Source organism: Corvus brachyrhynchos, unplaced genomic scaffold, assembly GCF_000691975.1.
Source record: "Corvus brachyrhynchos isolate BGI_N302 unplaced genomic scaffold, ASM69197v1 scaffold302, whole genome shotgun sequence".
NCBI classification, from domain to species: domain Eukaryota; kingdom Metazoa; phylum Chordata; class Aves; order Passeriformes; family Corvidae; genus Corvus; species Corvus brachyrhynchos.
This window is the reverse complement of record NW_008237244.1, coordinates 4,810,422-4,837,432: the sequence shown is the minus strand read 5'-3', so window position 1 is coordinate 4,837,432 and position 27,011 is coordinate 4,810,422. Positions and strand designations below refer to the sequence as shown.

At 41.2% G+C, this 27,011-nt stretch overlaps 1 protein-coding gene and 1 long non-coding RNA gene across 2 annotated transcripts in view; one reads left to right on the top strand and one right to left on the bottom strand.

Moving 5' to 3' along the window:
- ESRP1 (epithelial splicing regulatory protein 1) overlaps window positions 1-20,939 on the top strand; it is a 34,973-nt gene extending 14,034 nt beyond the window's left edge. The window contains 5 exon segments of the mRNA XM_017730393.1: window positions 1,118-1,385; window positions 2,853-3,120; window positions 5,114-5,300; window positions 7,153-7,321; window positions 16,293-20,939. Coding sequence (XP_017585882.1) covers window positions 1,118-1,385; window positions 2,853-3,120; window positions 5,114-5,300; window positions 7,153-7,321; window positions 16,293-16,383 — 983 coding nt within the window. The 3' untranslated portion in view covers window positions 16,384-20,939.
- LOC108445694 lies at window positions 8,272-24,816 on the bottom strand. Its single transcript, XR_001860647.1, has 2 exons — window positions 21,515-24,816; window positions 8,272-14,236 (listed from the first exon to the last, which is right to left on the bottom strand). It is a non-coding gene; the product is annotated as an uncharacterized LOC108445694 (long non-coding RNA).
- Window positions 24,817-27,011: the final 2,195 nt, after the last annotated feature.

The window sequence follows — 27,011 nt, the reverse complement described above, 5'->3', positions numbered from 1 at the left end:
TGTCCACCTCTCTTCCACATTCTTGCTTTTTTCAAGCGGCCTGTCAATCAGGATTTGATTGGGCAAAGTGACCTTGTATATGAATGTAATTTGTTAGGTGATCTTCATAATAGTGGGAATCTAAATGTTATTGATTGCTGAAAAAATGAAACCAAAGTACTTTTCGAAACAATGTCACTGTTCTTGCTGTGGAGGCTTGCACATCAAAACAAACATATCACAGTGTAAATACAAGGGATTTATAGAACTGATTTTCTTCGAATCAAATCTTTGCCTCAGACTTAATGGGGAGGCTTTAGGGGAAATGCTTATTTAAGAGGAATCTTGAAATATTTGCTGATAATTGAAAGGCTGCAAAATTTAAACTGGCTATCTGAGGTTGAGGCTTCAGAGTGGGAGAGGCTGTTAAGCTGTCACCTACATAGCTAACTGATAGGCTTGGTAGTAGTTACACCATTCAAAGTAAAGACATTGCATAGTGACATTTGTGAAGGATGGTGTGTGCCTGGTACAACCAAACCTTGCAGAATAAGAGAGCTGTAAGTGAAAGGACTGTATTAAGATATGAATTGTTGGCAGCTGCCTTTGAATAAGGCAGTGTTATGAGCATCACTGGTCTTCTAAAGGTACAGAAAGTAGAATTGGCAGACTTTGACAGTTCTGTCGGGGTAGGATGAAAACCCTGAGCTGTCTTCAACATGCCCTTCCAACTTTCCTTCGCAGCGCAATTATCTGGGTACTTAGTTGCCATATGTTGTGGTTTCAGAGCATGCCAAGAGTATTCTGAAGTTAGAAAGACAAGGGGCACAGTAGCACAGGTACTGCTCACACAAGAGATTGACAGACTGCTTTTCTTGAGCTTTGAATGTTACAAGTACTTCCTATTTTTCATTTGAATAAAGATTAATCTCATCTAAATGATGGAGAAACAATATTATACTTTAATGGGATACGTCCTATACAATATATCTAGTTTATCAGAGGGTCATCTTTCCTGGCTTTAGAGGCAAAAATTGTTCTACCTGCCCAAAAACTGCCTGTGGAGAGGATGTAGCTATGCTCATGATTTTACATGGTTGCCTGGACTGAAGTGCTTCTGTACCTTTTCTTGTTAAAGGTACTTCCAATGAGGTTGCACAGTTCTTGTCTAAAGAAAACCAAGTGATTGTCAGGATGCGAGGTCTTCCTTTCAATGTAACAACAGAAGAAGTGCTGACTTTCTTTGGCCAGCACTGCCCTGTAACAGGAGGAAAGGAGGGAGTCCTGTTTGTCACTTACCCTGACAGCAGGCCAACAGGGGATGCCTTTGTCTTGTTTGCTTGTGAGGAATATGCACAAAATGCACTGAAAAAGCACAAGGATTTGCTGGGGAAAATTTTTTTTTTGTAAACCTTTCAAATGTAGTCCAAACTTCTATGTTGTCAGTAGAGGAAGCAAATAATGCTTGGCCATGACTTGAAAACTTTTTATTTTCTCAGTCTTGACTCTTGCTGGAATGAGTACTGTCTGAATTTCCATGAGACTTTGCTCCCTAGAAATGTAAGATCTTGTGGTATAGGGATGTTCTCAATCATATACAAATCTTTGGGGTTTTGGCTTCTGGTAGCTTTGTAAAATGTTGATGTGGGTCTAGTGCTTTACACTACATATTCTGGATATGACTAAGTCCAATGATGATCTATTCAGAAGGACTGTTTAGCAACAAATCTTGATCTAAAAGATTGGTCTTTAGTCATTGACACAAAAAAGCAAAGCCTTTTGATGTAGTTGTCCTCTCCAGTGTAATGTATCTGAAGAATTCTACCAATTGTCTTTAAGGGCAGATCTCTGCCATCTCCTGCAAGCACAGGCTACCTAGCAGAACTTTGAAACTAAGCCTGAAGAGTCTGACTTAACAGGGCTTGGTGAACCATTAATTGCAGCTAAGCTGTCAGGGAAAGGAAGTAGAGCTGAGAGGACTGTTTAAGTCTGCAAAAAAGATTTGCAGAGATTCAGTTGAAGTAAGTAACTTCTAGACATGATTCTAAAAGGTATCATGTATGATGCAAATCATAGCCATGTCATTGTAACCAAGAAACGTTGCAGCTCTGTTCTCCCCAATATGTAGAGATTTTAATGCCTTGTTTAAAAGGTGACACTACTGATAAGGCAGAGCTGCAGTGCTCACTCTTGTCATTGCATTTTTCTCAAGTACTCTCATATGTTTGTTTAGTAAAACCTTCTGATAGCTGTATAAATGCAAATAAATATTAATCTTTCTCAGAGAAAGTTCAGGAGTAGTGACTGAATATTCAAGGAACTTTTCACTGGACAGGGTTTTTGCAGTTCTTGTTATTAACAAGAAATCTCAAAGTGTAGCTGTCACAGGTACTTCTTCTTCTAATGTTTCTTGAATGGACTATGGCAGGCATGGTTAGGGATGTGTGGTAGTGAAATGTGCTTCTAGTTCCCAAACTCTACTAAAGTTTTGCAGAGGAGATATTTTTGGGTAGAAGTGTCATCGTGACTCTGTAGATGGTAGAATGTTTTAGGATAGTTTCACAATAAAAATACTGTAGATATACAGGTTTCATGTTCTAAGATCTCTACAGAGTGTTGCATTATCTGTTCAAGTAAGTTTCCCAAAACAAAACTGTTTTTCAAGAAAAAAATCCGAAGGGTTTTTAAAGCAATAGAATGACTATTTATCATAGAATGACTATAAAAGTGTGCTAGATTCTGAGCTTAAACCACAACACAGTGCTTAGAATTCAGATATTTTACAGTTAATATTTGGATCTAGCTCATTTGTTTCTTAAAATATGCCCAGAGTGAAAACAGGTGGCACTGGGGTTACATTTACTCCTTCTAAGTTGAAGAATGAGTAAGGAGGCTTCTGTAATCTGTTTTTGTTTTGCACAGGTGCTGAACAGGTACTCTTCCACACCTCTCATTCCTCTCCCAACACCTCCAATTCTTCCAGTATTACCGCAACAATTTGTGCCTCCCACTAACATCAGAGACTGCATACGTTTGCGTGGTCTTCCCTATGCTGCTACTATAGAGGACATTCTGGAGTTCCTGGGAGAGTTTTCTACAGATATTCGCACCCATGGAGTTCACATGGTACTAAACCACCAGGTTGGTAGGCCACACGTTTCTAGCTGCTCTGCCAAATGCTTATATATATATATGAGTACAGTCCCGATTATGATATCTGTAGGGAAGCACCTTTGGGATTAGCACTAATGGTGTTAATGGGCCTCCAGCTCTCTTCTAAAAGTGTACTGGCAATAGATGACTTGAACCCTGCTGTGTCAGCTGCTGCATTTGCTGTAGAGTGGTTTCTTTCACTGAGACCCATGTGCTGAAAGCTAAGCCATAGTCTTGGAGGGGTTGGTGCCCCCAGAACAGCAGCCAGTGGTCCTGACCCCAGGCTTGAACTGAAGAGTCTTGCTCAACAGCATGCATGATTCCTCTTGCACCAGATGAGGAGTGCCTTCAAAACACAAGTGTGGGCAATGTTAGCTCTCAAAGAAGTGGTATGTCCCTGCTTTGCTGAACAATGTGCTGCAAGTAAATCTGAGGACAAATGTGCCTGCAGCCTCCTAGAGACAGGAATTCCCATGTCAAAAGTCAGAAACTGAAGCTTAGGTTTCCTGTGTTGTTGCTTTCTCTAAACAGTCACAGCTAAGCACCAAGATTAACAGCTCATTGATGTGTATGAAGGGTCACATCTTTGCCATTGTTTTCTGGAAGCAGTTTCTACCAAAACCTTTAGAGAAAGGACTGTGCATTCTTGCGATCTTTATCTTTGTATTCTTGTGACTTCAGGGGGAGGAGTCCTTTAACTCTATGGAGATGCTCTGAGTGGTTCAACTGAACAAACTGATTATTTCTGTATAAAAATGATGGTTCTAAAATTGTTTCAGCTTAGGCTTAATGTCAACCAAAACTAAAAAATACTTCCTGATCCCGAAGTAGGACTTCTGTGTTTCAGGAATATGGGGATGGAAAAGAGACTGTAGTTATTTTAGTACCTGTCAATCTAAAGACATTCCTGTGTCTGTGAGGACTTGACCTAGCCAAGGCTAAAAAACTGTAATGAATGTGCAGTGCTGGGAGAGACTAAGAAAAGGTGCGGATATTAAAGCACAAATAATGATTTACAGTAGTATCAGCCCTTGACAGCACTAATGAAAGAACCTGGATGAAGAAATTCATGTGTGCATATAACCCTAAGGGCTGTCTGCCACCCTTGCCCTGCCCAAAGCTATCAGACTTTTTTTCCCTCCCTAAATACTGCTTTTGCCTGACTACTAGATTTTTATCATTCTCCGTGTTCCCAGGTTTCAACCCTCTTATCATAAATGACTGTGTGTAGAGGATGCTGATAAAGTTGTTGTTGTTGTCCCCTCCAAAATGAGAAGAACTGGCCCAGAACTTGAATTAGACCTGGCTTCAGATCTCTCTCTAGTTTTGGCTCCTTCAAATCAGCATCTGCATGTGGCTAAAATAACTCCTCCCAGTGGTGAATCCCACTCTTTTACAGATATAAAGATGTCTTTTTTTTTTTTTTCCTCTGCAAGCTTACACCAAGTGTTAGGCTAGCTAGTACCCTACAAAAACATCCCAACCCCTGTTGGTCTTCAGAAAATAAAATTTAATACAAATTGTTTAGCAATGAGCACTTGGCTGTATTTATCCTTGAATTTTAAAAATTGCAGGTAATAAATGGGGACTAGATCTTCCAATACTGCATTTGTAGTAAATTTGTAAGAGCAGGTTTTAAAGCACCACAGTATTCCCAAGTTAGTCCCTCCCATAGGTGTCTTTTTTTTTTTTTTTTTTTATTTCTATAAGTTTTTTTTTTTTTTTTTTTAGTTCTAGAAGTAACAAGTTACAATGTAGCTTAATCAAAACAGGTGAATAAATACAATCCAGTTATCACAAGTGGGAAAAACTTTGGAGAGGAGAGCTTAAACATGCTGATGAGTGCTCAGGATGACTGACTGTATTTGACTTTGGAGATGAATGTATTTATAACTGAAGAGACTGCTTATAACAGCACAGATTATTGCTGTGCTGCTCCTTCATGGAACCTACAGAAACATTTCTTTTGCCTTATTTGTAGGGACGTCCATCAGGAGATGCTTTCATTCAGATGAAATCTGCAGATCGAGCTTTCCTGGCTGCACAGAAGTGTCATAAGAAGACTATGAAGGACAGATATGTTGAAGTCTTTCAATGTTCTGCTGAAGAGATGAACTTTGTATTAATGGGGGGCACTTTAAATCGAAATGGCTTGTCCCCACCACCATGTAAGTTACCATGTAAGTTTTGCTTGGGTCTTGCCACTACACTCTACTCTACACTGTGTGCGGGTAGGTATTGGAGCTGCTTTGTTGACTGATTCTGGTTCTTGGAAAGCATTGTCAGATGGGGGTGTTAAAATAGGTCTTTTTGTCTTAAATCATCACCAGCTTGCAACTTGCAATCATTATTTTTCCCTTTGGTTCTGAATTATTGTGACTGAAGAACTACTTTTGCTTTTCCAGTGGCAAATTTTCCCTCCCCTCCCTGGAACTTTAATTGGTTGATGTGAGTGATGATTCTGAAAAGTAATTTCTAAGCCCTGTCTAGACCTTAAAGAACTGTTTTGCATTTAAACTGATCTGTACTTATATTTTTTCATCATGGTGAACATGTCAAGTAAAAGACCTTCATTTTTCACATCCAAAACTTAGTTTGAGGTACCATAGGTAATGCTTCCCTTTGAGACTTAATCACAGGTTCTGCCTTTTGAACTGCAACTGACTGAACTCTTCCTTTGCTTTATGTTCATATGGAATTTGGGTTGCCTTTGTGGGAGTAAAATACATGTGGCTTCTGCCTCAGAATTGCAGAATCTGTATTTCCTTTTAAATTTGGATTCTCAGAGCTTCTAGGATGAACACTGACTTCTACACAAACTTTTGGGAGAAATGCTTTAAGAGCTTAAGGGCTAACTTACTAAGCATATGTGCCACATGAATCTGAGCCTATGGGAAAAGTAATACTTTGCTTCTAAAATCATAAATGGCAAGGTAGTCAAGTAGTAGCTTTCTCTCTGTCTCTCTATGCAAGTGTATTTTTTTTGGTGGTGGACTTTTTAAGAAATGTCCTCTACATGCTAGGCAGAGTTGCCAATACAGCAGCAAAATTCCTGGGAGTAGTTTCTTTGAGTGCAAGTAGACCTTCAGCTAAGCCTTGGGAGAGTTTTTTTCTTTCAATGAAAGTATCTTGAGCAGGGGTCAGCAGTAGATAGTCCTGTGTGTGATGGCTGTTCCAGAGGGGTTGGAATCTTCTGAGAGCTCCTAGGACAGGTTTTTGGGCAGAGTCACAAACTTTGGAAACACACAGGTGTCAATGTTCCCATTTCCAACTACAAATGCCTGTGATGTATTCCTCAGATAAGGCCTTTTGGCCCTATCATTGTCCCATTTTACAGTACTGTGAGATGCTGACTGTAACTGAATAGCAAAATTAAAGGCTTACTTTATCTGAAGCTTTATGTTCACTTCTATGGCACTGGGGAGGAGGAAAGCAAAGAAAGAGAATGGCAACAGAGGAGGATGAACTCTCATTAGTGAGAATTTGCTTAGGACCTAACATCTTGTCGAAACAGCACAAAATGCACTTTTGGGTTTTGGTCGTTTTTAAATTTAATGTTAACACTTCAAGCTGCAAAGCTATGACTTTTCTCACTCTGCTGTTGATCAATTAAGGGATAAGGAATACCAGGATGAAAGTATCCTCTCTTTTGTTGAACATTAGACAGATCTTTATTATGGAAGTTTTCTTCTTACTGAGGAGAAGTCTCATAGCTCTTGAATGCAGACTTCATTAAAGTCTGAGCCTAGACAAGTGAACTGACCTATGTATCAGGAAGAGACCCTATTCCCAGAGCAAGAGGTGGCTTTTTGTGTATTTTTGACTTCACTTTTGGCTGGAGGCTGGGCACAACACTTTGTAGTCAATCTCTCCCATTGGTGGCTCAGATTTATTTTCTGCAGTGAACAAGGATAAGAAGCTTGTGAAGGTTCTTGATGTACTGTGGAGTTCTGTATGTATGGTCTTCATTAGCTCTGGAATTTCAGAGGTCCTAATCTATTTTCCATTTGCTCCCTGTAGGCCTTTCACCCCCTGCCTACTCCTTTCCGGCTCCTGCTGCAGTTGTGCCAACAGAAGCTGCTCTGTATCAGCCATCCATGCTTCTGAACCCACGAACACTCCAGCCCTCCACAGCCTACTATCCTGCTGGGCCTCAGCTCTTCATGAACTACACAGCATATTACCCCAGGTAAAGCAGAGGAGAACACAAGCAGCAACAAAGAAGTCTCTTTTTTTCCTTTTTTTTTTTTTTTTTTTTTTTTTAATTGTTTCCAGCAAATGCACCAAGCTCACAAAAGAACATTGTCTGCTCTGCTAAGGACTTGTGATACCACGAACAGCTTGTTTGGTATCTTGTTCAGGGAAACAATTTCAGGATAACTAGGGATTTTCCAAGTTTTAAAGTATTGCAGGTAGCAATGTTTGGGGGGCAGGGGGTTTGGTTAATGTATTTGGGGTTTTTTGGGGGGGGGTTGTTTTTGGTTGGTTTTTTTTTTTTTTTAACCTAGGACACACATTTAAGTGGGATATTTTTTATTTTGTTCCACTTAACATTCCTCTTAAACTTATTAGTTTGCTTTGTTATGCTCTCAGTGGGAATTGATACGTGCAGTACTCCTTCTCATCTCCATAAAGAAGCCCTTGGCCCCTCTTTAGAATGGGTGGACTGGGGTCTGCCTTAACAGCTTCTGAAATGCTGCCTCTTTGCTTTTCTAACAAAGTAACTTTCGACCTTTATGGCAAAAACTGTTTACTTTTATAAATAAGTATTGTATTGAATGCATATGTAAAGCATATAGAGGCATATATTCTTCCTGTCCTCATAAACACCTCTCACGAAGGGCTTTTGGTTCTTCTAAATATATTAGCTGTCTTCTACAGAACAAAATCTCTGGATACCTCTTGCCCTCTGCAGTCATAAGGCCTTGGAAAGAGCTATGTTCCCTTTAAGTCACAAACCATTTCTCATCTGTTAGGAAATCTGCTAAACAACTCAAGATTTTGTCTCTGCAGCAGGGACTAAATAGCTACTTAGGAAGTTGTTAAGAAATATGAACTCTTCAATACCTGTAAAGATAACAAAGGTTTTCTTATTACTTTACCTATATGTCTGTGAACTGCCTGTTGTGGTTTTTTATTAAAAGGTTTCCTTCACTTGTGAGTTATTTTCTATAATGCCTTCAATATCTGTTTTATGGTTATGATAATATTACTGAACTCAGCCTTGTTAATGTAAGATTAAGAAAAATAAAATTCCAAACTTGCACTGGCAATATAAAACAAGTTTCTCAATAACAGTTCTGTATTTCATGAAAACATAGTAGCGGTAATAGTCTGTAGTGACTGACATGTTTTACTTCTTAAAATAAGAACAGGCTGGCCACTGCAGGCTGAGTGTCAGGCCCTAGAGATTTCTCACTGAATGAGATCCCACATGAGTCCCATCACTGGCTGCTTGGGCTATGGGCGTGTATATTGGTCACAGATTGATCAATCCCAAGTCCCAAAATAAAATTTTTATATTCTTTTCTAACTGGTAGTTGTTCACTGTTCTTAGGAAACCATTATTACATAGCTTCTCTGCCAATTACAAATACTGCCCTTTTAAAGAAAATAAGGAATAATTTCTGGAGTCAAGTTGGCTTCTTTCTTTGTTGTGAGATTTGGTGTTTAGGTATTGCTTTTCCATCCAGAGGAAATGTTTGGTCTACAGACAATTTGTATAAATGCCAATAGATGTAGTGATTCTTTGTAGCTGACATTTTGGGTTGTATTTTTTTCTTCTGAAAAATTATTACTGCTTTTCAGGCAAGTTCCTAGGCTTCGTCCAGGATGCAAAAAAACAATTGGGTCCATTTGAAGTAGCAATCAAAACTCTCTTAAATGTAGTCTTCTGGTTCTGAAGTTTAATTCAAAAATTAAGTATGTGCAGCAGGAAAGAATGGGGTATCCTCTGTACTAAATTTTGCATTTAAAAGCATGTCCATGGAAAAGCAATATAGAGCTGGTAGGTAATGATCAGACAATGGTTCAGAAGTCTAACTAGTGAATATTTATAAGGAAATAAGGAAAGTTTCTTTGAGCTGCTGCCAAAAGCTTCTACCACTTGTGTTTTGCAAGGTCAAGTTGCATTACAGTAGTCCAACTCTATTTTCCACACCATAATCAACTTAGATGGTGGAAGGGAGGGAGACTTTTTTTGGTCTTCAGTATTTATCACAAGTCCTGAAACTCTGAGACTTGTCTTAATGCTCTTACAGCTTTGGTGATGAAACCAATGGTGTAAAGAAATGGATGCCTTCTAAACTATTAAAATAGCTTCAGTGAATTCCTAATGAAAAGGAGGGAGAGCAAGTTATTCGGGATCTGTCAGTCTTTGATATCTCTGTTCAGCTTGTAATTGTATCTGGCAACATGTTCTAACAGCAGATCAGTGGTCTTGCTCTCTGTCTAGTCCCAGGCTTTTAAGAAAGAACAGTAGGATTCATGGGAGGGAGGAGTTTTCCTTTATCTAATCCTAGGTGTACTAGGTGCGGTATGTATACTGGAAATAGTAACTGCACTACTTGGCAGTTGCTAACGCATCCTATAGAAACTTACCATATGAAAACTTGAAAGCTAGTTGCTACAGTGCAAAGTTTTAAAACAAAGTTGAATCTTATTGTATTTATTGAGTTCTAATGCAATTTTTATTGCTTTTAAGCAGTGCCTTTAAAGCCTCAAAAGTATCTGTCAAAATCCATACATGTTTTAATACATTTTATGCTTTTTACTTTTTTAAAAAAGTATTTTAAATAGCATAGTGGAAAGAGGAGCTCCTTAATTGTAGGACTTATAGCCAAAACATGATATGGAAACTGAAAACTGATGTGGGTTCAAACAAACTGGATAAATTCCATGGCAGGAAATTCATCGTGAGTTAGTGAATACACAGAAACCACACCTGGCTCAGGAAGTCCTTGAACTCTAAATAACTGGCAGAGTGTTCTTGTGTTCTGTGTCCTATGGTAAATTCTTGTTCTGTTGAACCAAGGTGGGTAGGTAAAGTTGTTTGTTCACACCTTTGCTGGACTTCTCTTGAGAGATACAGGTACTGCTTGAGAGCGTGGGTCTTATCCGGTATGCTTGTCTGATAGTGGCTAGGTTGGGGTTATCTCCCTGTTGTGCCAGTGTGTACAGTTCTCTCCATTGGAGTGGTTTGAGCTAAAAGGTCTTTATGTGATAAAAAGGTCTTTATGTGATAAAGGTGTGATTCTGACATGTGCTGCACAAGGAATTACAGGATAATGTCTTAGTGTTCTCATCTGTCTGCTTATGTCTCTTCCTGCTATGGGTTAGGTATGGGTTTTCTCATTATAAACTAATCAACTTGTAGAAGTATATATATGTGCAACATACATATAGCATTAATATTTATGTATGCACACATGCTGAAGTATGTATGTATAAAAGTAAAATGACCAATCTGAGCAATAATCAGGCTTAGAAAAAAGTCTCACTTCTTCTCTGTGAAGGATCAGATTCTCCAAAATGACCATCATGTAAAACAAGTGATTCTTTTTTCTAACCTTGATTGTTGCTCAGATCCTTATTGGAAGCATGATTAAGTTACAGGGAGTTTAAAACTGGTAAACTTAGGAACAAGTGGGCTGGTTTAGAAGTGATACCATTCAGAGCTGCTGCCAGCAGCTTTGTTTACATATCTCTGTGTCTGGCTAACCAGCATCACTTGACAGAACTGGGTTAGGAAATAACCATATGCGTATTTAGCCTGGGAGCTCTGTCACAGATGGAGAACAGGAGCAGCCAGAAACAAAACCTCTTTTAGTTGTACTCACAGCATCATATCAACACTCTGGACCACAGCTCTTAAGCTCTTGCAATTTTGTTTTTATTATTATTTTTATACTAAGTGTGTCAGCTTGGATTGCATGAAATCACATCTGCAGTGATAGGCTCACCGGATATCAAAGCCTACTGGTGGCTTTTAATTGCTGTCCAGCAAATGGAGTTCAAATGTTTTAAATCAAGTGTCAGAATCTGGGACTCTTCATTCCCTGTCCTTACTCCATTGAGCTGCTCTCCATCATGAATTTGTCAAAATAACCTCAACTCTTTAGTTAATGTCACAAACTTCTCACCAGAATGATTGATTGTTTGGGGGGCACTTAATGATTCACTTTTCTAAGTAAATGTAGCTTGCCAAGGATTAGAACATCAGGGATGCCTTTAACTACTACTATATTTCATTGGAGCAGGAGTGCATTAGCAGGGAAGACTAACTGTTGCATGCCTCCATAGGCTGTCATTATCCCTTCATTTGTAGGTTTTAATTAGCAAAACTGCCATAGTGTCTGAAAAGCAGCAGAATGATAATGCTCTGATCAACAGCTATCTGGATACCAGAATAGTAAAATTATTTAAATTAAAAAACCAAACAAAACAAACCTCACCTTTCTTCAAAGCTGATAATCCTGTTAAAATGTTGTTGCTGGTAGCAATGTCCAAGTTCTACTCAGCCCACCATACAAAATGCTGCCGGCAAGGCTTCTTCCTTTTGTTTCCTTAACAAACTCAATGACTTGATTTTCAGGTAGAAGCTCTTACTGTTATCTTCTGACTGTTCCTCTGCTGACTAGTAAAACATTTGGATTTGTAGGAGGGATTGTTACTACAACATTGTGCAAGCTTGCTGCAGAGATCAGTTTGAGTAGTTTTTCCTTTTGCCTATTTACAACATAGTTCAGTGGTGGGAGAGAAGATCCACCTGTTGTGCCTGAAGGTGTGTGTGTCATCCATGCAGGTGGCTTTTTAAAAAAATTTTCAGTGATCTCATGTTATTCAGGGCACCAAGAGACATTGCTGGATGCTTCACTTTACTCAGAAGCAGCCTTCTACAGGGGTGTGTTGAAAGTCCCAGCACTACCCAGGGCAGACTATTGCAGTCTTCTGTGGCAGAAAGTGTTTCTGGATCCATTCCCCTTGCTTACTGTTGTTGTCCTACCATGACCTTATACAGCTGGGGAATTGATTTCAGTAGGCAGACAGAGTAGGCAGCAGGTTATCTGGTTAAATGTGGGGAAGGCATTTGTACTGAAGGAGCTTTTGGTGTTTCCAGGTATAGAGCTGGGTTGATCTTGGAATAGTGCTTCTTAAAGCTGAGAACTTTTTTTTAATTTAAAAAAAGTCACATTAATTTTTTAATTAAAAAAAAAAGGCCTTTCTTATTGGGGACACCATCTGTGATATTCCTCCATGATTTACTAATCATTGGGATCTAAATGTTCCAGTTGGATTAACAGGTGACCTGATGGTTTAGTGCTCCTACTTCTGCTACTTGTCAAGTTATGCAGCCTTTCTTTCTTTAAATGTGGATAAACATTCCAATCTTGGAACATGAAAATTATTCTGGCTATGTAAATACTTTTGGTAATAACCTGTCAGTTTTTTTGAGCAAAGTACCATGTCGAAACTTTCAACTTTGGTGGTTATACCACAAAATTTACTACTAATTTTTGTATGAACCACTTCTAAAAAAGCTTTATATTGAAGCTGCATTTCCCCATGGGCTGCTTTCCAGCAGTGAACATTATAGGCATTATGTGGCAAGCTTGTGTGTATGTGCACATTATAGTCATGTCCTGTACCAGCCCACGGAATACTTGAAAATCCCTATGAGTTTCTGAAAAGATCTGCTTTTCACTGAAGTCTGGGCTCATCTGTCAATTTTTTGAGGTTTTTCCGAGGGTTACTTGGTAGTGTGCACCCTTTACTTTTTCATTCCTCCTGCTGGCTTCAATCTGAGGATCTGACTTTGGGGTGCTGCAGAAATGCTCTGGGTCTGCTGAACTTCCTAGACCTAGCACAAAGGGACAATAACTTAATCTTGAAACACTAGTGGATGAGTCTGACACATTCTCTTTCACTGCTAGTGCTCCTCTGATTATTAGAGTAAGGAATATGACGTAAGACTGACCTGCAATCAGGACCTGTCTTACAGTCCTGAAATAAATAGAAGCTGTTTATCAGTAGCTTGATCAAAGGATATTGTCAGTAACTGTTGTCACAAATCAGAAAATACTTAATACTTCACAAACAAAATCTTCCAGGACTACAGATTAAAAATGTCATAGGAAAAATAGGGATAGAAAATCTGCAGGGAGAGAACTGAAACCTCTAGATGGTGTGTGTGCACATACTTGTTCCTACGTGCAAATAGTGCTGGTATGTTTGTGGTTCTCTTGATTGACCTGCAGGATACTTGGCAGAGATCTGAAAACCTGCTTGGTTATGTATGCTGACTGCTCCCAACTCACACCCACTTGTAATATAAACCACAGCTTCCTTCTGGATATTGGCTTCTGTTAAGCAAATGTATAATGGAAAAATTTGTTAGGAAATCAGGAGAGACAGTGATCCTCAATGTTTCCACATACTATTTTAGTGATGAATGTTTGGGATCCCTTGAAGTGTATAAATGCTGCTTGAATGCCAACATCAACCTTCAGAACATGTGGAAACTTGTTCTTGCATCCAAAACTGATTTCTGAAACTTAATTGTGTTTTATTTTGAGATTCTTTGGAGAATACAACAATCTCAGAAATACTGATTGGAAAAAATCCAATCCACCTGTTGATTAGATCTGAGAAGAAGGATCAATTCATAAAGAAAAAAGGTTTGCAGTGCTTCATATCGTATTTGATTTCAAGAACTAGATGGATATAAAAAGAGTTTAAGCTCTTGCACTGCATCCATTATAGTGATATACACCTACTAAGAACAACTGTAGAAATTCTGTCTGGCCTGATGTAAAACATGCAAGTATTTGTTCCTGAGGTTTGTTTGATTTGAGAATATAGGCTGGAATACTTGTCTTGTATGCCTGCCTGGACACTTTTCACTGCATTTTCATGTGTCTTCTATTGACTGTTTTTCCATCTGGAGACACAACCACTCTGAGTCACTTGCTACTGTTCCTCTAGCAGGTTGTCACCCTTCAGGCAGGGCGAACGTAGAATTGGCTGGGAACAGTCCATATGTTATCTTCTCTTAGGATGTCGGAGCAGGTAGCACCCTTAGCCTTTGAGTAAGGCTATGAAAGACCTGGAAAAGAATATCAAAGCTTCTAGCATCTACAGATTAAATATTTCAGGCATAAGAAAATATTTTATTTATTACTCCTGAAGAAATTATATTATTGTAGCATTAATATTGCTTTAGATCAAGACAAGCTTGTCCCTTTGTGGCACTAACCTTTAACATCTGGCAGTTGCCATTGACCACAAAAAATGCTGTGTCTAAACAGTTCATGAAATACAAGTAAATGGAAGCAAATACTGCCTTGCTGGCAGCTGTGGAGACTTCCATCCCCAGATGTATTTGGCAGGTACTGACCTGGAGCTTGCATCCAAGCTGTGGATGGGCATATCTGCCATGGATTCATATCCTTATGCTATAGCTACATTCAAAATAAGTTTGAAGACAGCATGTGCTGGCTAAAAATTCTAAAGCTGAATGGTGCATTGGTGGGAGAAGACTTATTTTCAGCTTCATTAGTGTCATAAGCTGACCTCTGGATCTTATGTTTGAGAATCTGAGTAGTACAAAAGAAATATTGACTGTGGTAGTAGTTATTTAGGGATTAGTATGACTATTAATATAAAAGAAAAGACATGCAGGAAATTATTAGTGGGAAGTGTTGTGGTAAGTTTGTATGAAGATGCTACTCTACAGCATAAAGTCCTACCTTCCTACAGCTGTTTTTCTGATAATAGGCTCAAAATTGACGAAAATGATTACAGGTGTTGTCCTTGGCACCAGACTATCTGTGCTATCTAGTGGAGCCACCAGTGAAGATGTTGTCACAAAGGTACCCAGGAATGCAGTTGTGGGGATAAACAAACATTTTAAGCAGTTCCTATGGAAAAAGGAAAAGCAGCTGTCTTTCTAGACGTGGACAGCTGGTCACTGTAGAAGCAGCAGTGTTAAACCTCAGTCAATTTCATTTACCTCCTGAAACACCTTTGAGGAGGGTTCTCTGAAGGGAGGCTATAAACATCTATATATTGTGTCTGGGAATGGCTTGCCTGCTGGATTTGCTTGTTATCTGCTGTGATGAAACAATCCCCTTCCATACTGTGCTGCATAAAGATGACTCAGGGCTTTGCAAATAGTGGGAACTCAGTACAGGCAAGACTGAAAACTGGTGAGAACATATGCTTGGGGGCAAATGTGCCTACTAGACTTGGAAGCTACAGAGGCACTCAAGAAGATGAGCTTTAATTTAGAGAGATGGAATATAGGCTAACACTGTAGGACTCATGTGGAGGGAGGACTCTTCCACAAGGCATCTTGGGACAGTAGCCTTTGGGCTAAGCCTGGTCTTCACAAATACCAGTTTAGCTAAGGAGTGAAACACTGATGTAAGAACGCAAAGGGAAGACTAATAGAGTTCAGTAGAAATTTTCTCATGATATTTTCATAGCCTTGAGCTGGGAGAAGTGGAAGTGGTCTGGGAGCTACCTCTCTAGTGTGGTTTGGAGATGTTATCCCAGTTCTAAGGGATAGCATTGGAATGGTGATGGAAATGGGTAGGTGCTTGATGCCATGCTCAGGAGATAAAGCAAAATTATTGAGGTAGCTTTGAGCAAGAAGTATGAGCCCTTGGAGGAGCAAGTTCTTAATTTTTTTTTCTTTCATAAAATTATGTAATAAGTAGGAGAAGCCAGTGATGTCCTTCAGTGTTAGGACAACTTTAGGGGTAAGGGGTCTATGCAAATCTATCTAGTGAATTGTTAACTTTTCCTTTAGAGACTTTGGGAGTGTGTGGCTGTGCAGGAGGTGTGTTTGTCTCCAGGGACACTGTCTTGAGATCAGTCAGTTGGGGCTGCCAGAGTCTGGAGACAGTGGTCTTCAACAAGATCCTATGTGTACCCATGTGCTGTGCTGTTAGGGAAAGCTGATTACCCCAGTGTAGTTTCTCTTGTTGAATTGCTCTTAATGCCACAGCAATGGGAGCATTATGAATGTCTAATTAGGCAGCCTGGACTTTGATATCTGCCCAGCATTTTAAGACAGGTTACGGTTGCATAGCCAGCTGCTGGCTCTCTTCTGCACTAGTTTGGCTTCTGATTGCTTCTATCTTAACTTGTGTTTGTAGTATGCAGCAGAGGATGGACTTGTACACACAAATGATGCGGCCAGGACAGTGTCCAAAGAATGGATTTGCATTTAAAGGCCCCAGCAGTTAGACTTCCTTAGAGAAGGTAAGGATAACAAACCCTAGGAGATGGGGTTTGGAGGTATCATAGTGTTTGATTCAGATAACCACCATATTCAACATGATTTGTCATTTGCTGCCCTGGGAATCTAGCTCTTTGCTATGTCCAGAATGTCACACTGCAATGTATAAAACCCTATCAAAGCCATAATTTAAAGGATTTTGACTACTCCAGTCATCTTAAGGGCTGGTGCTTTGCATGTTTCCCAGGGCTTCAAATGCATGCTTCTTCGAGCTTTAATACCAGTACTGAGAACCTGCAGGAAGCTTCTCAGAGTCAGTTCTCTCTGTGGAGCAAATTGTGGAGATGATGTTAGTCTCCTAGCAATGCACTAGGATGAGGCATTGGTTAGACAGAATGAGCCACTTTCTTAGGTAACTACAGAATCCAATGTCGAAGCTTCAAGCTGATGTAAAATTGCAGCACTGAAATAGTTTGTATAATGGCAGCTACTCTCTTGTGCTTTTTTTTGTGAGCTTTCTGATCAGGTCACTTCAGGCTTTCAGGTTTGGTTTACTTGCTCTTCTGTATAGGAACAGTCAAAGGGTGAAGTCACCCTGAAAGCATTTGTGCAGAAAAATGAAGTTGAACTGCAAAGCACTGTATTGATGGCTGGACTGTGTGACTTATGTCATAGTCTCAGAGGAAGATATAGAAATATATTTGCAAACAACGCTTCTGTAATCTCTAGTTTTTGAAAAATACATTGTCAAAGAAGTGATAAGATTTCTTGCATGCCCTTTTCTTTCTTATGTTCCTTTTTTCAGCTTCCCTTCTGAAAAATAGCAGCAAAACTGTCCACTTTTTCTACTTTCCTCTGCTTTTAGCAGAGACAATTTAGCCCAGGGTCTAATGTACTTCTGGGCAAAATCTTTACCTGCAGCATCACCTCACTGTCATCTGCTCCAAGTATGCTACTTTTGCACGTGTGAAAGTGGCCATCTCAGCTCACTGGCTAATGAGCTGGCCTTTGGCTGGATTGATAAAGCTAAATTCCATCCCTGCACTGACAGTCTGAGCCATGCTTAGTAGGCCCCTGGCCTAAACTATGCTACATCGTTTCCCATCCATCTACAGTGTTGCCATACAGTGACTAGGTCAGGAAGCTGATCCAGCTGGGAAAACTCACAGAGTTTGTCTTTCAGTCTGTTTTCAGCCAGTTTACAGCTTAGCAGTGTGAGTACCTGTGTTGGTCCAGAAACAGGAAGGCAGAAGTGGCCAAAGCAGGCACTGAGAGATATTAATGGCATTGTGATGTTGGACTTGATTGCAAAACTTGACCTCCAAAGGTAAAAAATCATGTAATAGTGAATAAATTCTGGTATACTCTCAGTGAAGCACTCTTAATTTTAATAGAAAATGTCATTGAAATTTTGTGTGTGTAAGGTGAAAACTAAAGCTTTTGGTTCTTCTGTAAAGATTTTATATTTAGGAAATCAAGAAATTAATATTTGCTTTTATCATGGTGTTCAGTGACTTGCACAACTTTCACGCAGATTCTTCCACCCTTTCTGATGTTTTGAACAAACACAGTGAGCCTAGATGGAGATTTTGATTATGTTTCCAGCTTTGCCACTTCTCAAGGCAATTGTGCTCAAGAGAAAAACCACCAGAACTCTAGAAATGACCAGATGGATCTCTTACTGTTTTAAAGTTCATGCACAATTTTCAGAAATGTGCACACAGGCCACTAAGCCCTTCACTGAGCGCACAGGTGCTGAGATCATGCGAGTCCTTGAGGGTTTCTGCTTGATAAAAAAAAGTATTAAGCTGTTCTTAACACAAAAATAGCTAAGCCTGAACCTACAAAGTCTGATCTTTCATTCTTTGAAATAGCAAAAAAAAGTCTTTTTTACATAATTTTGCACACAGTTTAAAAATTTTCTTTTTAATTAAAGTGTTTTACAACCTCTACTTTTGCATTTGACATTTTAATAAAAAAAACCCTTTTGTCTTGTATATATTTGTCTAATCTCTGCAGAAGAAGCCACTGTAAACTTTATATGCAGGCATATTTTACACAGTGCAGAAATAATTAGGAATGTAAAAAGGATTATCTGAGGAAAAAAAATGCTGTGACTTTGTAAAAATATGTGTGGGATGTTAAATGCTTTGTCTCTGATTCTTATCTTGTATGCTTTTCCTATGTACTCAGGTATTTAAATTTTAAAAGGCCTACAAGAGCAGGCATTTTCAAACTTGATTAGACTGCTTACTCAGAAAATGAGAAATGCAGTTAACCTCTTTCCTGTGGTACTATTTTTATATTTCCACTTTGTGCTCTCCCCACCCTTCTTGCTGTTTGTCTTCCATGCAAGAAAAGTAATTGTGACCTGTAGTTAAGACCCTGTGCCTTGTCTGCTTTACCAGTCAGGGCTGGTAGTTTGGTGTCTCTGGACTAGAGCAAGTAACCCAGCAGCACAGTGATCACTCTTACCAGAGAAATCAGATTATGTACGTGTTCTTAAATGACTGATGGCTTCTAGCAGCAGTGGGTCTCCCTGCCTGCCCTGGGACTGGGCTTCAGGCACAGGGGTAGATCACTACATCCTTTCCATGGCAATTATAGTCCTCATTTGTACTGAAGGAAGGGGGAAGAAAACCCTGAATTAAAGGGATGTGAGGCTAAAAGTTGCAAACTGGACAGGTTCTTTGGCGCATTCAAAATAAATATTGCAGAACTGAGGAATATAAGCACTTTAGGTAGGTGGTGCTGTAGGAGTATTCAGTTACCATGAGCCCAAATCCACAACAGTGCCTTGGTATCCCTGAAAGTAAGTACAAGGGAAGAAAGAACAAAAGGGGGTGGTGGGGTGACAAAGTAGAAAAAGTCCTTCAGACAAGGCAAGTGATAATCTCATTTCTAGTATCTAATTAAAAAACCTCAACCTTCCCCCCCCTTTATTCCTCCTTGTTTTTTGCTTTTTGTGGGTGCAATCCTCCCCCACTCATTACAGCCATAGTAATCTAGATTTACATTTTATCCTGGAAAACTTCATACTGTTACAGTCTTAAGTATTTGACAGGGCCTTTCTTTAAAAATCACTGTTCTGTAAACATGAGTACATTGAACACAATTAATTGATGCAAAGTATTTTTAAATGGTATTTCCAACTTTTCCTTCTGAGAAGATGGTTCTGCCTTTAATTATGTAGCACAGTTATAAATTAGTAGTTATGCATAAGGAAAATTAGCCCATATAAGCCACTAGGGAAGTGATGGGGGAATAGAATCTTTGCCTATTAACTGCAGGAGTATCCCAAGTGTACAAATAGAGATAGACAATGAGTGGATGGGAAGCAGTAGGCCAGAAAAAGTTTGGAAATATAAATCACAAACTGAATGCAAAAATAATTAAATGCTTTTGCAAAAACAAACTTCATGTTGGGTTGCATAAATGGGCTTCTTGTTTGGGATGCCTTTGTATTTTTCTAAGTATTCTCTACAGTGTAACTGTAAAACTTCAGCAAAAACTTATGGCCAACAATTTGCTCAAAAACTGTGGAGTGAACAGAGAGACTGTGCAAACAGGTCCCAGAGGCCTGCTGAAGGCATGGGCATTGCTTAGTTTGGTGAAAGGAGGCTGGGGAAAGGTATGAGAACAGTACATTAAAAAACATGGCTATGAAGAGAAAAGGAATAAATTCTTCCCACTGTGCATGGGACCAGGAGAGAGGGATGGAGTTACAAGCAGGGGTTCAGAACAAACCTTCTCCTATGAGCAGTAGTTAAATACTGATCTGCATTCCCTGGGGAGGCTGCACAGTCTCCACCCTGGTAGTCTTTTGGGACTGGTTGGCCAAGCACTCATCTGAGATGGCACTGGTATAACTGGTCCCACTGTCAGGCACAGATGTGGACAAGATGTCCTCTTTAGATGTTCATCTTTGTGATGATACTGTTTTTTTCTTAGGACCCTGGCCTCAGATGTTATAAAGTTAGCTGTACATCTTGGCCCCCAACTCAGATCATACAGATTTTTCACAAGCTCTCTTGTGTCTAGGAATCTTTGGATTGTATATTTTCAGAACTAATCCTTTATACTCTTTTTCAATATGTCTCTGTTTAAATTTATTACAATGTTAAATATCATTTAACCTAAAGCTGAATAGAATATTATTCCCCCATTATAATGTATGTTTTAGAAAACAAATAAACTAGAAATGATATGTTTCCTACAAAAGGGGGAAATCTGTATGTTCTGTTTTCTTTCTGCACAATTAGTTGGTGACTCTCACAGTTTTGCTATCACTTAATATCTCCATTATCTCAGTTAGGCAGGTTCTCAGCTAGAGGCAGCTTTATTTATTTAAGCAGGAAAGCCTGAGACTCCATCAGTAAAGATGAAAGTCCAATTCCACAATGTAACTTTCTTGAGGTTAAGAGTATTGATTGAACTTGAGATGTGAATCTATTGCTCGTGTTTGAATGTGTAAAGAATTTGTAATATGAAGGTAACTGGAATTAATCTGAAAAAATATGTGAAAATATATATTACACTTTCATAAAGACTATATTTAAATTTACTGTGTTACATGGAGAAAGTTTTTCTTTCTTCTCTTTTTCTATGCTCCCCCCTCTGTCCTGTTCTGCTTTCCCCAGAGTCACCTCCTTGGGCTCTCTGGAGCTGGGAATAGAGTAGATTTGGGCTGTGCCCCTCACTGAGGGAGAGAAAGGGATGAAAGGAGACCTAGAACACCAAGCATCCTGGGCAAATGTCAAAGTGCTGAGGACAACAAAGGGCAGGCGTCGTCCTCTCCCCAGCATTTCCCACCCAGACATTTCCATGTCTCTTTCTGGTGCTGTGCTCAGGGCAGCAGCCTGTGTTTGCTGGGCTTGCCACCCCCTCAAAACAACCGGTTATTTCAGCTGTGCTCAGACAGGCATGGTCAGCTTATGGAGCCACATTAACTCCTGGTTTTGTTGTTGTTTAATCGTTAATCACTTGAATGGAGATGTAAACAACTGTGCTTTCTTGTATCCTCACCCAGAAAGGAGCCAAGTGATCCTTTTACATACCACAGGTCACAGATGGGCTACCTGGCAAACAAGTCTGGGCTGTCAGAGCAAGTGTAAGCAAGGTGAGTTTGCTTTCACCTACCTTCGCTGCCTCTGCCCTGCTTGGTTTGCGAAGCTGATGGAAGGTCATGCTGTACTAAAGAAAACAAAGGAAAAAAATTTGTTTTCATGGTGTGAATGGAGCGTGGCCATAAAAACTGTTCTCCTGTGGCTGTTGCATGTCACGTGGCAGTTCCTTGGTGCATCTCCCCAGGGAATGTAGTTCTGGTCTGCTCTGGGAACTCCTGCACTGAGACACTGCAGTAACAGAGTCGCAGCAAACCCTGCTGAAAGGACATACAGCCAAAGCACTGCCTACAGAACCAAGCTCGAAAACAGCTGAAAAAGCACTGTGGCTGCACTGAGAAAAGTTATTAAATACCAATCCCACTTCTTCATTTACTCATGTGAGAAATGTGGCTGCACACATCAGCCTGGCTGCGCTCAAGGGAGGTGACTGGTTGAGTGGCCATAGCTGAGCAAAGAGCCCACATGAGCTCCAGTAAATCCTACCCTCACTGGCTCTCAGTGCCGATGATAAACTGCCTGAAACACAGAAATATACTACCTCATACCCAATCTTTGGGGCGTTTTTTCAACTTTATCTCTTCAGTTAATGAAAGATATCACTTCTGCCTACAGGCTATGCCTCTATTCATATCCTGGGGCCATGACTTCATAGTACAAGAGCAATCCCATTTGAAGATCCCTTCCCTCCTCACCAGCCACGCTTGCACCCAGCTGTGTGTCACCACATGCCACCTTGGGTCGTGGGCATGGCACTGAGGGTCCCAGGGCATCCTTGGGTGTAGAGAAGCAGCGGCGATCTTTAATTACTCTACAGCTGGCTATTAACACAGTTTGGAGTTGGATCAACAGTGGTGACCACGCACACAAGGGAGCCCCAGTGCCAAGCCAGGAATGAGCGGTGCAGAACTAAGGAGAACCATCAACAACACAGGTCTGTCACTAGAGCATCACAGGATCCCAGGCAATGAAACAGCCTGAATGGACTCAGGGGAAATTTATGGCAGGCCAGCTGGAGGCTCTCACCCTGATGATAGCACTAGCACATCAAATCATCCCACACTCAATGAAGACTTCCCATGATGGGTGAACGGGGGGAAGAAGCTTATCCCACCCAGTCTTGTTGCACCACGTAAGAGAAATCAAATGCAGGAGTGGTTTGGACCTCAAAACTACAAGCCTTGTCTGCTCAAGCAATTAGTTACTAATCTCATGCTGATTTGTGAGCCTGACTGGTGATAAAAGAATGGACCTGGGCTCACCACACTCAGGGAGCCTGGAGGGGGAGTGCTGAGGCCCAGCTGTGAATTGCTGCTGGTGTTTGGGCAGGAGCTGAAGCTGTGTGAACTCTGCTGCAGCCAGATCCAGGATGGGGAAGGACAGAGCAAGAATGTGAGGGAGGAGAGTCCTCTCTCACATGGCTGCAGTCACATTTAAGTGCACTTAGCAGTGAGAGCCCACCATAATAGCACAGTAATGAAATGGGAATGTACAGAAATGAGTGCAGAGAAAATTAAAGATGGCCTACATTAATCAGCAAGGCTGGTTTGCTTCTTAGAGAGCTGCTACACGTTGGTGCCAGCAGAGAGAATCTATCCATCATTGTATAAAGAAGCATCGGCAGCAGAATGGGATTTTGTGAGTGCTTGCTCTGAGATCTCTAACACCAAATCCCATGTCTTGTGTCCATCCATGCACATGGGCAGTTGCATGGGCTGCTGCAATCTAGAGGCTGCTGACTCTGTCCATGCTGTCCGTGTGTCCCTCACCTGCTCCTCTGGCTTCCGGGAAACAAAGGATCACCCATGGCTTTGCTTAGCGTCCAGACTCAGCCCCTACATCAAAGCTAGTATGAGGTTACAGAGGTGTCTGTGCTGCCAGCTCCCCAGCAGTACCAGCTTTCCACAGGCAGCAGCAGCATCTGGCACGCGCTCACCACATGAAAAGGCACAGCAGCGCTTCACCTGCATTTTTGGAAGACTGATGTGTAACTTGGAGTGCAAGATTCAGGCCAAATACAGAACAAAGCAACCTGTTTATTAAAAAGTTTCAGCCCATGCAAGTCTGCCTTTGGGTGAAGTGGGAAGGGATGTTACATGGAAAAAATGTCACTTACTTATAATCTATCACAAAGTAAGCACAAAGTGACAGAGTGACATTACTAGAGCGCTCCACTGCTTGTGAGCCATCCCTGAAATACAGTTACAACCAGATGGGAAAAACTAGTAAGGCAGAGTTGAGACATGAGCTTTAACCCTTGATCCTTTTTCAGACAGCAACTGCAAACATAGTATGGAATGGCACAAGATGTTCATTACTTCTTTCTGACTTCAGGTTAAAAAGCAGCCCATGTTCAAGGAGACTGCACCCAAAGTTTCAAACCCGACCTGATCTCCAAGTCTCAGGCAGGCTGCATCCCCTTTCCATGCATGGTCACCAACTGCAGCTGCTCTGCAGGTTCAGAAACACCCTCACTGGTGCCTGGTGAAGGGTTCTGACTGTGCAGGTACCTCGGGTGGTGGCTGTGTGGGTACCCAGGGTTACAATCACCCGGGGAGCTCACGGGCTGTGGGAGCCCTTGGTCTGCAATGCCACTGGAGCATCACACAACATCACTGGGGATGTCCTTCCCCCCACTGCTCTCCAAGCACGATCAAAAAGGTGTAACAAGGTAAAAATAAATAAACAGTGACAATGTAAAAGTGGATGCTGTGCTTAGTTGTATACCTCAGGGCAGTAACAGCATATTTGATTACTCAGACCTCCATCCTTTGTCAGGAAAAAAGAGGAAAACAGTATTTGGGAAAAGCTGGGAGCCTCTGGCACAGCTGCCCCATCTTTATGGGCAGCATGCTGCTGGGCAGAATTAAACCACCCACCTAGCACTGTGTGGCAAGTGGGAAAAACTGCTTGAAACCAAGCTCTTGGCCACAAAGGGTTTGAGAATAAACTCCACTTCTGGCCTATTGTGCAGGTGATTTTCCCCCCCTCCCAACTCATTATAAAACCTATGAGCTGTGACCAGCTTTTTCGATGCTACAAGCAAGCAATTCTGCTGTTGACATGCCTGTCATGTGGCACAGTGAGACCTGGCATCGCCTCCACCAGCTGAGGCTGTGGCCACAGAGAGCGTTTCCCAGCCCAAGAAGATGGAGCCTGGTAGGTGGAAATACAAAGAGGCAGTGTCTTCCAAATCTGTCTCTGTGTGTGCTCTGGGATAAATGTATAGCAGCTGAACCAACTGGAAGGAAGGACATTTCTGGTTTACTTAAATGAGCAAACTGAGCAACCAGATGCAAGAATAAAGAATAAAGAATAAAGAATAGTTGCAGCTTGTCCAGGAGACAATTTCAGAGCTGGGGGCTGGTTTGTGGATGGGCCACTTTCTCCTGCTCCTGTCCATGAGAAAACCACTGTACTGTCTCTTGGCACATAGGTGACTCGAACTGATATCAGTGGTGATCATACACTTGCACCGGAGGGGAAACTGAGCTTTCCTTGATGGCAGACGCTGGCTCTCCCCGCAGTGCACACCAGGATCACCTGACAAATCTCACCCGGGTGATGCACAACACACTTTGGGTACTGACAGATTTACAGAAAGCTGCTTAGGGTAGAAGGCAGCTACACAGCAGCTGTAAAAGGTGCCTGCACATACTTATTTTGTTGTGTTCAGCTCAACTGAACTAATAAGACGAAAGGCAATTTCAAAGCACCTTGTAGATTGCCTTATCCAAGAGCTTCTTAAAAGCTCACACAATTAAAGTGCATTTGATCTAAAAATATGGCAGCAGTTGTATAATAGCTATAATGTTTTAACCCAGGAGAATCAGCTCTGTTAAGTATATCACTTTACAACTGCTGGCACCTGGGAATAGCATCTGTGTTTCTGGGTCAGACTTTCAGATCTCAGTTTGTCAGACTAAAAGGGACTGAACCTCTTCTACCTAAAACGTAACAGCTCTCTCTGTACTGTGCACTCCAGTAAATCTAATGGCCAGCAGCAGTGCAACAAAAGTCACGGGTGCAGCTGGTGAGAGAACTGGCATCTGTGATTTAGTCCATCCTGAAATCAGTCTCTGGCACCCCATTTCACTACAATTTGTGTGCTATGGAAGTGTTTCTGCTGCTGATTGATTTCTGTTGTTTCAAAGCTGACAGCGCTCACTCTGTTCCCCCCACCCCAGGCTGCAGAGCTTACCCTGGTCCCACTCTCTGGAGACTCCATGACAGCAGAGTCTGAGCAACCCCTGGTCTCAGGGAACCTGAGTTTCACCTTACTCTTTGCTAGCCTAGTGGTCTTTCTCTTGGGTTTAGCACAAGATGGCTAATGAGCATTATCTGTAAGTGAGGGAAAGTGCAAACAGCTTTTATCTCCACAAAGCCAGGCAGTGTGTCCCCCCACTGCCTTGGGGTCAACAGCATCTGTCTGAGAGGTTAAAAACTACCAGCCTCTTATCTACAAAACCTATTGCAACACGGAGACCTGAGATATCTTGTTTTCTGGCTTTCAAGACAAAGGCCGAGGCTCAGGTCGACACTTTAAAGTTTCATTTTGCCAATCGGGAGTTTGCAGGGCTTTGTGTGTACCATCCCTGGCCAAACAGCCACATCGAGGGGCTGCTGTTATCACAAAAGTGAAACCTGTTTAAACAGTCATCCTGCTATCAAGTATTCCAGCCCTGCTATATCCAAGGAGAAGCAGGTAGTCAGTTCAAGGGCTGGAGCTGTTTGCTTGATAAATATTGATGGTGTGGAGCAAGGAGTATCGCAACACTGCAAAAGGTCCTTAAAAATGTTCAGAGGATGAAAATTGCCAGCACTGTTGTGATTTTGAAGCTCAAATAATAAATGATTCAACAACTGTACAGTTACCATGGGGATGAATTCTCATTGAGCCTAAAATTACCAAGCTGCTGACAAGGACCTATTTTTAGTATCAGCAGATGTGTATCTTTAAGAACATCAGCACAGACCTACTACTGTGTGTCTGTGTATGCACGCCTGCTCGCCTGTAATTGAGTTTTCTCATGCTAATAATAAAAGCAAAAATAAGTAAATGTCTGACCACTGCAACAGACAATGCAGTGATTTAGGTTGGGGGTGATAAGTGGAAGTTGCAATTAATACCTGATAAATAAAGCATGCAAAGAGGCCAGATTGCCAGTATGTAACCGAACTAGTAAGCAGAGCCCTATCATTACTGTCAGCTAGCATGCTGCAGTAATGGAGCGTCTATTTTTGGCGTCTGTGAGTATCTAATGGGAAGCACTCATCTGCCCTGTCAGAGCCCCACGACACAGGAAAGCGGAGGCTCAAAGCCGACACGAGCTGCTGGCGCAGATCCTGAATCCCCACACTCAAAGACGGAGTTTGTAAGCGCTCTCCCTCTACTTCGCACTTGAGGGAGGTGCGAGGATAACCGCGCAAGGAAGTCTCCAGCCTGGGCGAGGTGTGAATCCCCGCCGAGCGGCGGCACAGAGCCACCGGTGGGCCCGGCCGCCGCGAGCGCC